At 37.3% G+C, this 18,124-nt stretch overlaps 1 protein-coding gene across 1 annotated transcript in view; it reads left to right on the top strand.

The window, feature by feature from the left end:
* Positions 1-12,095, top strand: part of AFF2 (AF4/FMR2 family member 2) — a 628,447-nt gene extending 616,352 nt beyond the window's left edge. Inside the window, 2 exon segments of the mRNA XM_040442199.1 lie at positions 2,303-2,517; positions 8,708-12,095. Coding sequence (XP_040298133.1) covers positions 2,303-2,517; positions 8,708-8,829 — 337 coding nt within the window. The 3' untranslated portion in view covers positions 8,830-12,095.
* Positions 12,096-18,124: the final 6,029 nt, after the last annotated feature.

Raw genomic sequence — 18,124 nt, 5'->3', positions numbered from 1 at the left:
CAACACCGCTGTTGTCAATAGGGTATGTCTGGTATTGCGGTTTAGCCCCATTCAGGTGATTGGGGCAGAGCTGCAATGCCAGGCACAACATAAGCACATCGTTATCTCTATAATTTTATGTACAGTTTGAATATTGAAATATTAAATGTGACTCATTAGGATCCCAAATTAATTTCTGATGCCAGGCCAAACAAGCAATGAAAGCAAAACAGTATGATGTACAGTGAAGCCCCACACTACAGTGCCATGACATTATAAAAGCTAGAATAACGACTTTTATACATTTTATTTGTCCGTTTCACAAACAGAGGCTGTTAATACAGACATTGCTTGCTCAGAATTATAAGAAAAGTAATAATTGCAATTACCAATAATTGGATTGTTAGCAATGAATTCATCGCATAATTGTAGGACATAAGCTCCAGCATACACTTTACAGATACAAAAGTGGAATAAAACTGCCTCAAACAATTCTGCTTCACGAAAGCGAAATTCAGAGAGCGGATTGGCTTTCTTCAGGGAACTGAATTATCAAGTATAATTTAAAAGCTGTTTCTACAGCTCTGACATCCCGCTGTCTGTGTGTATGAGAGAGAGCCTGTTAATATCTGGCGGGTTTCTGGCACCAGGAGATTGCTAATCACCTCGTCTAGAATTAAATGCACCTCTGTAATCAGCATTAGTTCTGCACCAAACACATGCCTTTAAAAATTTCTAAACAGTATGTAAGGATTCATCTGTAATTGCAGACAATTTCCCCATACCATTTCTGAAGGAATTGTTTGTAATTCTTCCTCGCCTTCTGCAGACAATAATACACAGTGGGGGTCTTTTATGAATTGCACTTTGGCTATTGCGTGGACCATATTTGTAGGAAATTGCCATTGTGGTTTCCCAAAATGATAAAATAGGCTTTGTATTATCTGCAGAGACTTTTTTTTTTCCTTGGTTACCAGTAGTACTGATAGAATTTGGCAGCAGGTAGAAATTCATTATAACTATGAGATACTGGAGTTTTTTTTTTTGTTAGCTCTCTCTTAAAAAATAGAAAAAGCAGAATAGGAGAAAATAAATAACTCCTTAGAGGGATGATTATTTTTTTTTTAAATTTCACCTTCAGGTACTGTGATTAAAAATAAAAAGCAAAACCTTTTAGTGTGCGAATCACTTATATGCAATTGTGGAATTGAGGGATAAAAACATCAAAGTCTTTTCTATTATTGTTATTAAGAAAAGCGGCGCCATGCTGGAATATATAATACGGGTTTGTTTGGAGTCAGATATTTTTCAAATTGAAAAGATATTATGTGTGTATTTGACCGCCTGCGTTGCTGTTGAGAGAGCATATGTTGTCTACACGTAGGAGGGAGCATCTAGTGCCATTATTTTCTACAGAAATGTCTTCTCATTACGCACGGTTTCCTGGAAATGGGAATGCTGATGTATTAACTGTTTCCAGTTTAAAACTTGACTTCAAACTTTGTAATCTAAATTGTAAGGGTATGGACACTTAAGAAGCACTGTAGAAAATATTGCATCAAGAAGAATAACACATACAGTATAGCTTAATGTGCCTTTGAACAAGATAATTAAGAGGCTTTCACACAAAAAAAATAAAAATAATAATCAGCTCCATCCATCTGAATTGGGTTGTTTTGGCAGCAAGCACATGGAATTCTGGAAGCCTCATTCAGATGAATGGAACAGTTTTTTAGTCACAGAAATTTCTGCAGATAAATCTGCTGCGTGTTAAAGCATCCTTAGGGTATGGCCACAGGGTTAGGTTTCCTGATGCAGTTTTAGAAGCCAGAATCAGGAGTGAATCATAAAAGGAGAGAAAGTATTAAGGACTAATACTATTCTTTTTTAATTCACTCCTGGTTTTGGCTTCCATACCCTTAAAGGTTTTTGCAACCTTTTAATATTCATCTATTTACCAATCACCTATCAACGATATTGGTGGTAATTGTTAGATTGGGGAAGTCTGACCACTGGGACCTCCACTGATAGCTAGAGCAGGACCTTGATTCCCTGTCCCTCCCCATCACCATATGTGTTATAGGGAGGAGTAACATGAAGCATTGAGGCAGCATGCTTGCTGCAATTTGATAAAACTGTATGGTACAGTAGCTGGTGGATAGGTGAGGAATGTTAACATCTGGATTTCTCTTAGCCAATTCATAGCAGAACAACTCCTTACAATACTAAATAGAAAATTCAGAAGACAAAATAGATCTTTCAACAACAGATTGATTTTAGAAATGATTATGCAAGTATATAATGATCTAATGTCTTGTTTCAGGAATACTGAGACCCCTTCTCCCATGTCAATGAGTCCCTCTCCAGCAAGTTCTGTTGGGAATAGCTGTGCAGTTCCAGGTTCTTCTTCTACAGGCACAGTATCTATCCCCCAGCGAATTCATCATATGGCTGCCAGTCATGTTAATATCACCAACAATGTATTGCGAAGTTATGAACACTGGGACATGGCAGACAAGCTTACAAAAGAAAATAAGGGTATGTTTAATAAGTGCATGTGGACTTCAGTACTTTTATTGGAAGAGTCCTCTTGTTTGCAAAAATGTTCATTGTCAAGTAAATTGAAATGCATTTGTGAAGCTGAAATTACTTGGGTAGTACTTTGAAAAAGTATTCATACCCCTTGAACTTTTCCACATTATTTCATGTAACACTCACACACTTAAATGTGTATTATTGGGATTTTATGTTATAGTAATTATGTAATGTCATGTAATCAAGTATGTGTGAAGTGAAAAGAAAATTATATATGGTATGATATGCCACTGTTCCATAAAGGCCAGATTTGTGGAGTACACAACTAAGTTTTCCTGTGGACAGATTTTCCCACTTAAGTTGTGGTTCTCTGCAGCTCCTCCAGAGTGACCATGGACCTCTTGACTGCGTTTCTAATTAGTGCTCTTATTGCCTGGACTGTCAGTTAGGGTGGATGCCTTGTCTTGTTAAGTTTGTAGTTGTGCCATACACCTTCCATTTTCAGATGATGGATTGAACAGTGCTCCATGAAATGTTCATAGCTTGGGATGTTTTTTTATAACCTAACCCTGCTTTACACATCTTCACAACTTTATCCCTGACCTGTCTGTTGTGTTCCTTGGTTTTCATGATGCTGTTTGATCACTTATGTTCTCTAACAAACCTCTGAGACCTTCACAGAATAGCTGTAGTTATACTGAGAATAAATTCCACATAGGTAGACTTGATTTACAATTTATATGACTTCTGAAGGTAATTGGTCATGCTGGATTTTATTTAGGGGGTATTCAGAGTACAGGGGGCTGAATACAAATGCATGCCACACTTTTCAGATTTTTATTAGTAAAAATTTTTTAAATCATGTATAATTTTCTTTTCACCCAAACTTTTTCACAAATACTTCATACTTTGTATTGGTCTATCACATAAGATTCCAATTAAATACATTTAAGTTTGTGGGTGTAACGTGAAAAAATGTGGAAAATTTCAAGCGGTATGAATACTTTTTTAAGGCACTGTATATACTTCATAATCATCTGTGTGAATGATGATGGACAGTATTTGGATTGTGTCCCAATCTATACAAACCAAACCTATTTATTTGTAAAAAAGTCAATGATCAGCTCACAGCCAAGCTTCAAATTGACTTTGGTCCATACTCAGACTATTGGGGAGGCAGTCTAACAACAGTCAAATGAAAAAGAAATATCCAGCACCAAATCCAAGTCCTTAAAGGAGTTGTCTCATCTCGCCATTACTAAGGCGAGATTAGACACAGTTCCGACCACCTCCTGGCCAGGAAACAGCAGAGCTCTCTGGCGCTCTGCTGTTTCAGTAGTTCTCATAGCCCCACATGAGAGTTACTGAAACAGCATAGCACAACAAGCTATGCTGTTTCCCTAACTCAAACACAGTACAGCTTGTTGTGCTACGCTGTTTCAATAGCTTTCATGCACGGCAATCAGAGCTACTGAAGCAATAGAGCGCTGGAGTACCGTGCTGTTTCCTTGCAGGAGGTGGTCAGAACTGTGTCTCATCTCGCCTTAGTATTGGCGAGATGAGACAACCCCTTTAACAAAATGTGGTAAATTTTGGACACATATGTTGGCTTGACTGAATTATAATAGAATCAAAAGAGCAACAGGTAGATGTTACAGTTTGTATTTGCATGACCCTTCCCAGCTCTCCAGTTCTGCTCATTCACCAAGAAGGGGAGGACACAACTGTATATATATATATATATATATATATATATATTCAAAGATATGATGCACCATGTTATCCTTCTCTAATAATCTTGTATGTGTACATTGAGGGCTGTTTACTGAGTGCAGGTTTTAAGTGATACATTTTCTCTGTGAAGTATGTAAAACTTTCACCTACCTTCCACTTAGTTAATTTTGCATTGTTGAATTTAAATGTTATGTCCCTTCTTCATGTATGCCTCTTCTGAAGAAAATTCATGCTTAGATAAAAATCTAGCATGCACTGAACCCAAAGATGCAAACTGTTAGTTTGTCAATATTTGATAGGCTTATAATCACTTCATTCCCAAGTGTTGCATGCATAGTCAATTTTTTTTTTTAATTTAACAAGAAAAACGAATCAGGTAGAGTAATCTAAAATTGCATCTTATTAATGACATAATTATAGGCATTATACCCATTTGTTAAAATTCCCATGTCAACCTAGAAGCATTTTCACAGTGGGGTGTTTTGATGTTAAAATGAATTTTTATGAATCTAGCAATTAGCACACTGTGTTATAGTGCTAAATATCTGGCTTGAAATTAATTAAAATATAATATTACAGAAAATTAAATGCACTCCCAGAGAATTATTAATTTCAGTGTTTTAAGTCTTAAATCCTAATTATTGAAAATGCTTATTTAAAGTGTACCTGTCAGGTGATCTCCGCTGCCCTGTCTGAGAGCAGGATATGATGAAGAAAGAGAAAACGAGCTCTGTGATATATAGCTTTATATTATGTGAAGCAGGATTTCTAAATAAAAAAAATAATAATGGAGTAAATCCTGACAGGACTCCTAGGAAAGACAATGAGAGTCCCAATAACCCACCCACATAGTATGATTGACAGATCTCTTTGGATCACTGTGGCTACAGAGAAGTTTGCCAATAATCTTATGTGAGCAGGGTAATTAGGACTTTGCTGTCCTAATTAGAGAAAATTAGGAGTCCTGTTGGGATTTACTCCATGCCTATATGTATCACAGAACTCAGGTTGTCTTCTTCATACCCTGCTCTCACATAGGCCAGCATACATCACCAGTTGGGTTCAATTTAATATGCTTTATATTTACTTATTGGACCCCTTATCACTAGAGTAAATTCATGAAGCATGGCATATTTTCTATTATGATAGTGGACAGGGTCATTCTGGACCAATGGAGATCCAGGATGTCCCCCAATTGGATTAATGAATCCTAGAAAAAGTAAGCCAAAAAACATGCCTTGGCTTTTTCATTATGCTGATCAGTGGAGTCCCAGAGGTAGGACTACCATGGAGGGTGGGCTAAGAATAGACCTTAGATAATAATTTTGTGGAAAATCTCTTTACCTAAGTGACTTTCCTTATTGATGATGAACACTGACAACAACAGAATTTATGATAACAGAATTTATGATCCATTTGAAGGTGGACATTCTATATAACCCTAAGAAACCCTCCCTCTGGTGGAACAAAATTTGTTCCCTACCGTACCTCAGTGCTATTAGCAAATGTTCAGATATCTCCAGAATATTGGTAAATTATATCTAAAAAAAATGGAGTATTGGTAAATTATATTTAAGAAATGGAGAAGGGTTGTTGACCCAAGAAGTTATTTGGATTGACTAATTATAGTTAAGAAGGACTTGGATCACCTTTGCAGGATAACTTTGAAGGATAACAGGCTAAACTGAATGGACTTATGTCTTTTTCAGCCTTACAAACTATGTTACTATGATAATGATAAGCTTACCATTTCCTATACTGTACCTTGTTATGATGGAGTACAGTGATCAGAAATAACATTACAATATAATTTAAAAGGGGTTGTTGAGATTTTACATTGAAGTCTATACTTAGGCTAGATCATTAATGTATTATACATGGAGTTTTAACCCTCTGGACAACCAAAAATCTATATCTCTTTCAATGGCAAAGTGTCATGCATACATGTTTGGCTTTGTCTGCTACTGCAGCTCAGAAAGACTTGATGTGTTGTCTTGAATGATGTGTTGGATACTGTCGTAAAAGGACCATTGTGAACACTATTGATTAGTAAGGGGAATTTTGCCATTACTGCGACTCTTGCTGCAACTATACTGATTCACTATGGGAAATGTTTGAGTAACCTTACACCATCTAAAAAAAATCCATCATTGTCAAAAATGTATGGCAACTCGGGGGTGACACCTTATTACTGTATAGTACTAGTCTAAATTTGTTCAGTTTAAGCAAAATATGTTTGTTTGCTTGATAGTTAAAGCTAGTAAAAGCCCAGTCTCTATTTGTAATCAGTATGTCATGTTGGAAAATGAAATACAGTTGTTCTATGGTAAATCTAGTCAGGTGATAATGAAGAATAAATGTGTTGTTTACAATATCCATCTGTTTAGCAATTCAACACATTTATCATGAGAAAGTAGAGGCCGCACCATTCACAACGTGTGCCAGCCTTTCTTGCTCTAATTCATAACAATAAAAAAAATTAATCATGTGTAGCCTTAGCATTTTCAGTTTACAAGTTCCCAAATGCAATAACAATGCTTTAAAAAACTTCATTATGTTGGAACGCCCCTTGTAAAGTGCTCTATTTAGAATTAATTGAGCATAGCTTTTTGCTCTTGAAGGCCATCAGAGGCCATTGCAGTCAGTGATTTCCTTTGGGTACTATGTAATAATTTACCTGGCAAGAAAATACTATTTTTGGGCATACCAACAGAAGGAACATGCCATGCTCAGTCATCATAACAGAGGTGTGTAAATGTTCAGTGTGTGCAACCTGTCATAAATAGTGTTGAGAGAAGTGAAGCATTCAAAACGGAATTTGGTCCAAAGTTTAGGAAAACTTTGATTCGCGACAAATCCTAATTTCCTTGCACTTCATGGTAACAAAGTGAAAGTAAGAAAACTGGGAATGCGAGATCAACCATAATGTCATGCAGCCAGCCAATCTGCAGAAAGTCATCCCCTGTGATGTCACAGCCCTTTAAACCCTAATTCTTTGCAGTTGCTGCCATTGTTCTGTGAGCTGAGCAAGAGATGTGGCAAACACTCATGTGCTAGGGACAGTGTTGCTGAAAATTATCAATATAAAAATATTGGGGAGGGAGAGTGCAGGGAGAGAGAAATTTTATATATTCCTACATTTACTTATTCCTTCATCAGCCGTAATTGTCATTTAATACCAATAAGATGGAAGCCTTTATTATTCCGGTGCCAGCGACCAACCAATACCATCCAGTCTTCACCTCTTAGGGAGGGGGGGCAAGGTCTTAATGATGGCTATCTTCATCTTTTGCTGGCTTTACTTCTTCCAAATCATCCTTCAAAGTCTCCATGTTCTAGAAAAGTCAGCAAGATGCAGAGAAAGGAGGAGCTGGATGTTCCTGATGACATATTCTCATAGATATTAGATAATGTGGAAAAGGAGGAAATGCAGATGGCAGAAGAAGGGCTTTCACCTGTAGGGCAGAAGAGCGCTGTGGTTGGAAATTTGGATATTCAGTGTTTACTATCAAATAACCTGCAGGAGATTGCAGGCAAGAAGAACAATCATTTTCATATTGTGCCCCCACCTAACCAATTAGACCCCATACCAGCAACAGCTCCTCTTTAAAGGTACAGTGTGGCCGACTATACAGTGCAGTCTTCATTATTAAATTAATGGCAGCTGCGGGCTAATTCTTCACCACAGCATGGCTGCAACCAACTTACAGTATGGCCGCTCTCCTCTGTGACTGTAAAGTACGGCAGAGTGGCTTGAGTATACCTGATTTATAGCAATACATGACAAATTAATTCGTAATGGATAGAATTTCTTGGGAAACTTTGGCAAAGTTGCCCAATTGAATCTTTAAAAAATTCGCTCATCTCTAGTCTAGTTTTTGTATATCTTTCCATATCTTTTCCATGGTCAGAAACTACCATTAGTAGAGATGAGTGAATCAATTCTAAAAATCGGACCAAAAAATTCTCATTGTAACGATTCCAAATTTTGTGTGAGAGAATCAAGGAATTGAAGGAAGAGAAGGGGAGAAATAAAGCAAAAGAGTAAAGGGGAGGGGAGAGACTATTTAAGTCAATTTTGGCATTTTTGATTTGGGTCAAATTTATTTGTATCCTAATCAAATCAGATCGGTGATTCAGATAAATTGCAGCAGAATTTAATTTTAAGAGTGTTGCCCATTTCTAGTGATTAGTAAGAACTGGTTAAACAAAATCTTTATTTACATAACTAACATAGCTACATAGCTAACATAACTTATGATTATTATTTATTATTTTTATTAATTAGTCCTAATAAACTGACTCTGAATGGAGTTTGTTATCAGAGCCCAAGTTCATAACCTTTCCTTTAGTTACATAAAATCTGCTTAAGACCTTGTTAACCATATGTACATACATATAATGTACTATACAATATACATGTATGCATTTTAACATGATATCTTTTATGCTATTACAGAGTTCTTTCAAGACCTTAACACAGTGATGGAGCCCTTAACTCAACACAGTAGCATGACTGACCTGGTCCGCTATGTTCAACAAGGACTTCACTGGCTACGCATTGAATCTCAATTATTGTAGTATCTGCTTTACCCATGATATTTTTTCTTTCATTCTACCTCTACCAGCAAAAAGACTTTGGCTGGTGGAAATCCGTTCATTACATTGACTTCAACTTTTTATATAATGTCTGTTGGAAGTGGATTTTACCTTCATCGGAAATTCAGATCACATCGTAGCATTAACCAATTCAACCATTAATTTCCAAATCTTTAATATGCCTTTTGTCTCTTGGATCAATTCCTACGTGCTTTATGAAATGGTACATTTTTAAAGATATTATTTTTAGTCTTCACTGCCTTTATTTAAGAACATGATGCACTTTGTGAAGATTTGGAACGAAATGTCTTCATTGCTCAAGTGTTTTATAAAAACACTTTAATTAGGAAGAAATTGAGAAGTATTACAGTATGTTTAATGGAGCTTTGCATTTTTCTTTGGTAAGAAGTAGAGTGGATATTGTTTACTCTTGGTTCTTCTATGAGGTTTACAAAAGAATATATTGAATAATTTTGGAGACAAATTTGTGAGGAATCGCTTTTAAAGTCTTTGATGAAGGATTTAATGTCAATATGATAATTTTTTTAATAAACTGCATACTAGTGAAACCCAGCAAGCCAAACTTGGCTGAGAATGCTTTACATATTGGTATCTCAAATGTGTTTCTTTGGTGTTTCTTAAGCTTTGAAGTTTTGCATGAAACTTTTATTTAAAAAGGGTTCTCCAAGATTTAACAATTAATCACCTATCTCTTATATATGTCATCAATGTCAGATTGGCAGAGGTCTGACACCCTGCACTGCCACCAATCAGCTGTTTGGGGGTAGCACCAGCACCAGAAATAGTCACTGGGACTACATAGCTCCATCCATTGTTTAGTGCATGGAGCTGGTTACTGCAACACTGCTGCCATTCAAGGGAATGGGAGCAGTGCTTCTGTAGCCAGTTCTGTCCACTACACAATGTATGGAGCTCTGTAGCTCCAGCATCAGAGCTACACCTAAACAGCTTATTGATGACGGTACAGGTTGTTAAAATGCCCCAATCTGATATTAATGTTCTAACCTACGGATCAGTCAACAGATGGTAAATCCTTGATAGCCCCTTTAAGAATGTTTATATGTATAAAGATAGGAAAGATAACAGAGTGAGAATTACCTGCCAATACTAGTAAGGCTCAACATTTTAATACCATCCCTAATTACCCTACCTTTGTCTCCATTCTCTGTTTTTCTCAAGTCACCTAAAACAAAGAGATCAGTCAGCAGGTGGACCCTTAAAGGCCGTTTTTGTTGAATGGAATACTACATAGTGCAGATTGCTTTACTTTTGACACATTCTTCCTAAATTCTGTTAAAATCAATGCTGAAATAACCTACAAACAGAGAATGGAGATATATGGAGCATGTGAGTGATAACATGGTAATGTGAAAGTCGCTTAGTATGTACATGTTGATCAAATTATTGCAACTTTTTCTTTTGCACAGGAAATTGACTAGGTTCTAGTTGCATCTTTTGATATTAAAGTGCTATGTCATTTGTAAGAAAGAAGGTATGATAACTGAAATATCTAGTGCTCTTTGCTTATATTGAGCAGGTACGCATAGATCCACCATATCTCTGCAATACTTTTTATGTGTTATGTATTTATTTTTTCCAAAGTGATTCAGTGTTGAAATTTAATGTTTTCCTCATATCTTAAAAGAAAATAATATACTAAAGCAGTTATTTCAGTAGATGCCAATTGTTAGATGCTAGTTTGCTGCTGACTAAGTAGTTGTCCTGTAAATTAATAGTACTTTATTATGTATCTCTTAGATGGTGCAGAGCATAATTTTTTTATTTAAATAATTATAAAAAATGCTTCTGTGTCTAGATATTGTATTGGCATTACTGGGTGTACTTTTGATTCTCTGTCCCTCTCAGAACCTCCACCTAACATGTTTAATGCTTACAAGAGAAGGCTGTTTCTTCTATTGGTTGGCCTGTACAATTGAAGAAATTACTCCTGGTGATAACACTTCCAGAAGTAGACTCATTAAGTAGATCTTTTGAAGGGGAATCAAAAGAACACTAGGGGCATCATAATATTGTATGTGATAGAAATATCAATTGAAAGATTATGTTTTGTGATCTGAGAAATGTGATCTTTTGGGACAACCACTTAAATCAAAATTTGACTTGGAAGACTTTGAGATACCTAAAACATATGTAGTGTTACTCCTTGAATTCTTAGTAAATTATTTAGGTCTTTTATATTGGCTACCTCCCAGTAGAAAGTGAGAAGTGAAGTGATTCATATACATTATTAAAATTATTATGTATTCATAAGTTACCTCAGATTTAAACCAAATGTGCTTCATTGCACACATCATGTGCTGATAAATTTTAACTTAATTTCTTAAAATGTACATTTGTAGATGAGTTGCTTAACAATAAAGCACAACAATACAAATTGATTAAAGGTTAGATTTTAGGTTTAGATTTTAAGTTATTTTTTATTTGTATTTTCTTACTTTTACAGCTACATGATCACAACATGCACAATCTAATATGCATATTTCGATTCTTAAGCCATGTCTAGGCATTGATTGTTGAGCTGTCACTTGATATGTAACTTTCATGTTTGTAGCAATGAGGAAGTATAAAAATCACTAAGGCTTAACTTTACATTTGTTGCCTCGGGGCATTAAAGCTCTTGGGGGTTTGCACTTAACACAGTTGTAAGCAAGTCTGGGTATACCCTTGTCCCTGTTGGCAAATCACCATAACGGTTGGATTTGTCCCATACATATATTTAAGCATATATTTAAAGACAAATTTGCCTGAAGGTAAATCCTTAGCTATGTTGGATTTATGTTAAAGACTACAGGTAACCAGAATGCCCTGATGATTCTAGACAACAGTATAGACTTAAGTCAGGTTTAGGCTAGTATCACATCTGCAGCTGGCTATTCCATTCTGCTGATCCAGCAGAGAATGCCAGGAATCAGCCAGACAAAAACTGCTGTGTGCAGTGGTTTTTGTCTAGCTGGTTCTTGCCATTTTTGCTGGGTAGCGGCACCATCTGACAGCAGGCTGCCGCAGATGTGAAACTAGCCTTAATGTCTCTAAGCAATTCATCTTTTACTTTACATTTCTTAATACAGGCATATATAATGTATAATTAGGAAAATTGGCACGTAAATATAAAACTAGAAAAGCTACAATTTTCTGGGGAAATTGTGTGAAGTGTTCTTGCCTCCACCAGTAGTCTACAACTGGAGTGGGCGAAGTAACTGGGTGGAGTGGCTGGAGTAACTGTGGAAAGGTTGGACTGGACAAAGTAACTTTATGGAGTGGGCAGAGTAACTGTGTGGAGTGTTTGGAGTGAGTAAAGATAGTAAACATTACACTAACCAATTGATTGATCAAATTTAAAAAGTGCACATGGCAAGCTTGATAAAGTGAGAAATGCATTTCAACTTTTATTTATTTATATAGCGCATTTAATTGAAAGGTTGTTGCCCAAAGTGCTTCACAGTTACATTAAAACATACATTTATAAAAACATTAGCAGCCGATTTGTGTAGGTGGGCTTGAAAATGAGGCAGTGGTGGCAGTTTAAAAATCATATCCGGATTTTTCAGCTTACACTCTAGCTTTTCTCACTCTGCTGGCTGCTCACACACCTAGGTTCCTATGGCAGAGTGGTTAAAAACAAACTGCTCCAACTTGCTCACTTCACTGGCTGTTGCTATCTTCAAACGGTTATAGTTTAAAAATCATAAATCCTACAGCGAAGAGCTTTATATTGTGAGAATCTCAAGACCAAGATCTACATTTTGATGCATAGTATGTCTCTGAAATATTAAAAATGAAGTCACAGTTTAGAAATTTCCCTTCAAATTTGAGGTGGCTAGAGTGGAGTTTAAATGAATGTCAATGGGCGGTGTGAGTTGCAAACAAATGGTCATATTGTGAAAACTATCAGGACTATGGCTTAGGTGAGCTTGAAAATGAGGGAGTGGTGGCAGTTTAGAAATCATGTCCTGATTTTTCTATTCACACTCTAGCTTTTGTCAGCTCCCACTCTAACATAGTAACATAGTACATAAGGCCGAAAAAAGACATTTGTCCATCCAGTTCGGCCTGTCATCCTGCAAGTTGATCCAGAGGAAGGCAAAAAAAAACCTGTGAGGTAGAAGCCAATTTTCCCCACTTTAGGGGAATAAAAAATTCCTTCCCGACTCCAATCAGGCAATCAGAATAACTCCCTGGATCAACGACCCCTCTCTAGTAGCTATAGCCTGTAATATTATTACGCTCCAGAAATGCATCCAGGCCCCTCTTGAATTCCTTTATTTTACTCACCATCACCACCTCCTCAGGCAGAGAGTTCCATAGTCTCACTGCTCTTACCGTAAAGAATCCTCTTCTATGTTTGTGTACAAACCTTCTTTTCTCCAGACGCAGAGGATGTCCCCTCGTTACAGTCACAGTCCTGGGGATAAATAGATGATGGGATAGATCTATGTACTGACCCCTGATATATTTATACATATTAATTAGATCTCCCTTCAGTCGTCTTTTTTCTAAAGTGAATAACCCTAATTTTGATAATCTTTCAGGGTACTGTAGTTGCCCCATTCCAGTTATTACTTTAGTTGTCCTCCTCTGGACCTTCTCCAGCTCTGCTATGTCTGCTTTGTTTGCAGGAGCCCAGAACTGTACACCGTACTCCATGTGTGGTCTGACTAGCAATTTGTAAAGTGGTAGGACTATGTTCTTATCACGGGCATCTATGTCCCTTCTGATGCAACCCATTATCTTATTGGCCTTGGCAGCAGCTGCCTGACACTGATGAGCTAGATGATGCTACAAGGCAGGACAGTTGATGCTACAAGGCAGGACTTTATTTTTGAACATTCCGCCATTTATTCCTATGGGACCAATTTCTCCACAAAAACGCAGATATTTTGTGAACTATTCGGAGGAAACGTTCCACAAAGTAATAGCACACCAATCGGGAACAATCCACACATTTCGGTATATTATTGTCTATGTAGTGTAAAAACTGTGGGAGGAGTTAGAGTGGTAAATTTAGCTATAATAAGAACAATATATATGTGGGATAACAGTAAGTGGTCTTGCCATGCAAGAACATTTAATAATAACATTGCATACCTATAATGTTATTAAACTCATTGTTTAAAATACTGTATATTAATGAGAATCTTGGTGCTATTGATTCATGTAACGTAACCTTAATAGGCATATTAATGAATGGTTCTGCATCTAATATTTGCAGACTGTTTTATCTCTTGAAAAGTAGCAAACTCCATAATTTACCAACTGGCTATGGTTCTGTTCATGTTCACAGCCACATGAACATTACTAGGGAACAATACATCTGTAATTTGTCATGTAATGCAAAAGTTGAGGCCCACAGAAGTACTCTATGTGTTGGTAGAAAGTTTTTGGTGCCCTATTACACATCCATATAACCCAGATGCTTAAAGAGGACCTTTCACCGATTCTTACCCTATGAACTAACTATACAGATATGTAGAGCGGCGCCCGGGGATCTCACTGCACTTACTATTATCCCCGGGCGCCGCTCCGTTCTCCTGTTATGCCCTCCGGTATCTCCGCTCACTAAGTTATAGTAGGCGGAGATACCAGTCTCTAAGTTATGGTAGGCGGAGTTTGCCCTAGCGCTGGCCAATCGCAGCGCAGAGCTTACAGCCTGGGAGGTTATTTTCTCCCAGGCTGTGAGCTCTGCAATGCGATTGGCCAGCGCTAGGGCAGACTCCGCCTACCATAACTTAGGGAACGGAGATACCGGAGGGCATAGCAGGAGAACGGAGCGGCGCCCGGGGATAATAGTAAGTGCAGAGAGATCCACATGTCTGTATACTTAGTTCATAGGGTAAGAATCGGTGAAAGGTCCTCTTTAATGCAGCCATATACATAAGGCCTAATTGAGAATGGATTCCAGTAAATAAAAAGTGAGAAAAGAGTTTTCTAAAATGAAAATTAGAAAATAATCTAGTATCCTTATTAGAACAGGGGAAAAACAACACCCAGGCAAATTATTAGTACAGATGGGCACATGATTCCAAAGGATATAGTCCAGAGGAGGAAATAAATCCAATAGTTACTTTAAAGGCTATGGGCATCCTCAGAGGCATTTTTTTTTTTTTTTAAATCATTGCATTCTACTCATTTTGGGCTAAATTTTTTTTTTTTCTTTTGGTCTTTATTAAACATCATTTCCCCAGTATTGCCATCATATTCTATGTATTTGCAGAGAAGCAGGATCTCTGTTTACAACGAGTCAGTCAGTCAGGGAACTGATCTGATGGCTCATGTGAAGCCCTTACCTCTGAACTCCTGACAGCTCATAAAAACTTCTTTAAGCCATATTCATATGTGTTTGATAAGAACTGAGCTATAATAAGTGTTTATGAGTTGTAAGGAGTTCAGAGTTTAGGGTTTCACAGGAGCTGTCAGATCAGTTTCGTGATGGGTGCCAGCTACTCTCTAAATACAAAGAAGCTGACAGCTATACTGGAGAAATGGCTGAAATGTTTAATAAAGACCAACTGAAACATGCTTTTTTAGCCCACAATGAGTAGAATGCAGAAATACGAAATGCCCCCAAAGGTGTGAATAGCTTTAAAAATCTCAGTTACAATGTACCTGGAGCCCAGAAACACATTGTATCTGAGACTTGAAATAAAGTAACTATTGGATTTTTTTCTTCCTCTGGACTACATCCTTTGGAAGCATGCACCTATATGATTCTCTTCCGTGGGACTGATTAGCCGGGTTGCTGTTTTTTTGTTTATCAACAACTGTCCTGCCTTGTAGCATCATCTAGCTAACATTATTTGACAACCATTAAGGATGAGCCCTCCTTAATCTTTGCAATGTTTAACATGCATTATCGTGATATACGGTATATCTTTCTCTTTTCTTGCTACTCTACGTTCACCAGAATAGGATCTAGTTTTCATTTTGGATGAGGAGAGTTTATGCATGTACTGCGAGTGTGAACTGAACACTGATTCCAGTATCATAGTTCATTATGTATTGTCTTTCTTTAGCGGTTTTTGCCAGACTGAATAATATAGCAGTCAGTGGTGATAGAACCTCCATATCAGCTTGTACAAATCTGGCTCTCACTTTCCACGTCTAAACAGATAAATTATACTATTGACCGATACCTAGCTGCGCTAGGGTTAAGTGCATATCCCCTGTTGCATTAATGGCTGCTGCGGCAACCAAAGGAATAATCACAGCAATATGAACATTCCTAGAGACTGTTTCTCTAAATTATTAAGTACTGAAAGTGCCTGTACATTTCAGATCACAAATTAACCCCTGTTCTGCTGGGCAAATTAGCCATATTTATTATTTATGATGTTAAGGGCATTTTTTACAGAACATTTTCCTCTAAGATTGAAAGAAATCCAAGTATACTTCTTTGAGTTGACCTTTTCTGTCAAGTTGTTGAAAATTCTTAGTGGACGGTGTAGCTAGCCTTTTTTTTTTTTTTTTTTTTTACCACAGTTAAGATTTACTACCATAGCCATGTCTCCAAAAACCTTGGACAAAGCAGAATGGCTTGTTGGTGTGCGCCGTTGGCACCCAGCAGCCAAAGCACATGCCATACCAGCCCCTTGCCTATGTTCCTGTTCTTAGCTATACGTATTTATGGGAGAGTGGTGTGACAACTAATAGGTTCAACATTACAGCGCTCAGTGCCTCAACCCAGCTTTCCCATACATCTGCTTGTAAATATGCCTAGTTATACAACACTGTGGTAGCTGGTGCTGTATCACTGCCATTCTGGAGCCTGAAAAGCTACATTACAACCCAGTTGGATGATGTCATGGTGACCATTTTGGTTGTCGTAATAAATAAGAAACGTGAAGCTAGAATTTTCAGCCACTTGAGGAAGAGGTTGACTTGTACTTATTGGCAACGCACTATTTGAGTGAGAAAATCAACTTGATTTATTTGTGGATTGCTGAAACTGGTTTACACGGCCATATAATCATGTATATATAGGAATATAATTCTGTACTGTATTTAATAACTTCTCATCAAATGTAGTTAGGTGTACTAAGTAATATGGTTCGGTGTGCACATAAGTGTTGCAGCCAATGACCACCAATCACAATTTAGATTTCTGTCTGGATTAGCTAATCCTAACCCGATACAGGAGTTTGCTATCTGTACAAATTCTGAGTGAGCTTTATTACCTTGATTTATGGTTGCCCCCAATAAACTGTCCTCTACATTACATATCACATAGGTTACTGTGCAGTATTGTGTTTTCTAACTGGAAACATCCATGTTAAATACCTTTATGATGTGTTAATAACTGTTAAATAGATGTATTATTTATTTTAGGATTACCGTAGATACTTAGTATGAATAGCTGCTTTGCAATACAGTATCCTAATGATGTAACTTTATTATAGGCATTTAAAATGCAGTATTTCGTGATGCTTGAAAGCACATCTTTGCCCCCAAAAAAACAAAAAAATGGTTACATGTGCTCATTAATGCTCCTCTTCTGTTAGTCTTAACAGTCTTTGAGCAGAACTTTGTACTCCAGAGCTTTTCCTCTCGCTGTAACTACAAACAGGATGTTGCAGCCTGGCCATGCGCTCCTGCTCCTCTCTTTCTTATTTACCTGCGACTGTTTCTCTGAGCTTTTGCCAATGTGATAAATCCCTGCAGAGGTCAGATGTTACTGTAAGGTACACTGGCGGACTTTTAGGAGTGAAAAAGCGCCATAGCTTAGATTCAAATGCAGCTCCCATTCAGTGCTAATTAACACTACCATACCATTAACCACAAGGAACAGGAGAGCTTAGTGCTTGGTCTAGGACTTGTCTCTCCAGGGGTCCCATACCAGCTGCATGGACTTCCTCTTTGTTAAGTAGGAGATTAACACTGCACATGTTTCAGAGTATGCCTCACATTTCTGCAACCACAAGATGTTCCTACTAGATGCAGTTTTAAAGCAAGTTTGTTGCAGTTTTTCCATTGACTTCATTGAATAAATGTGTATAGAACCTGCAAATGGTAATGATCCATTGCAGCCTACGCCTTAGTATCTTGTGTTTTCATTAATTTCATCAAACTGCACAGCTAGGCAAATATCGACCGTAAGGGACCATGCACACTATTGTACTTTTATTCAGTGTGCTGTTTTTAAATGGATAGGACTTTGACCCATACAGTTTAATGGAGTAATGCACACATCCGTTCTTTCCACAGATCTGTGTGCCCAATCTGCAAAATTCCCCAGAGGTCC

This window comes from Bufo bufo, chromosome 8 (genome assembly GCF_905171765.1).
Source record: "Bufo bufo chromosome 8, aBufBuf1.1, whole genome shotgun sequence".
NCBI lineage: Eukaryota > Metazoa > Chordata > Amphibia > Anura > Bufonidae > Bufo > Bufo bufo.
This window is presented reverse-complemented; position numbering and strand designations above follow the sequence as displayed.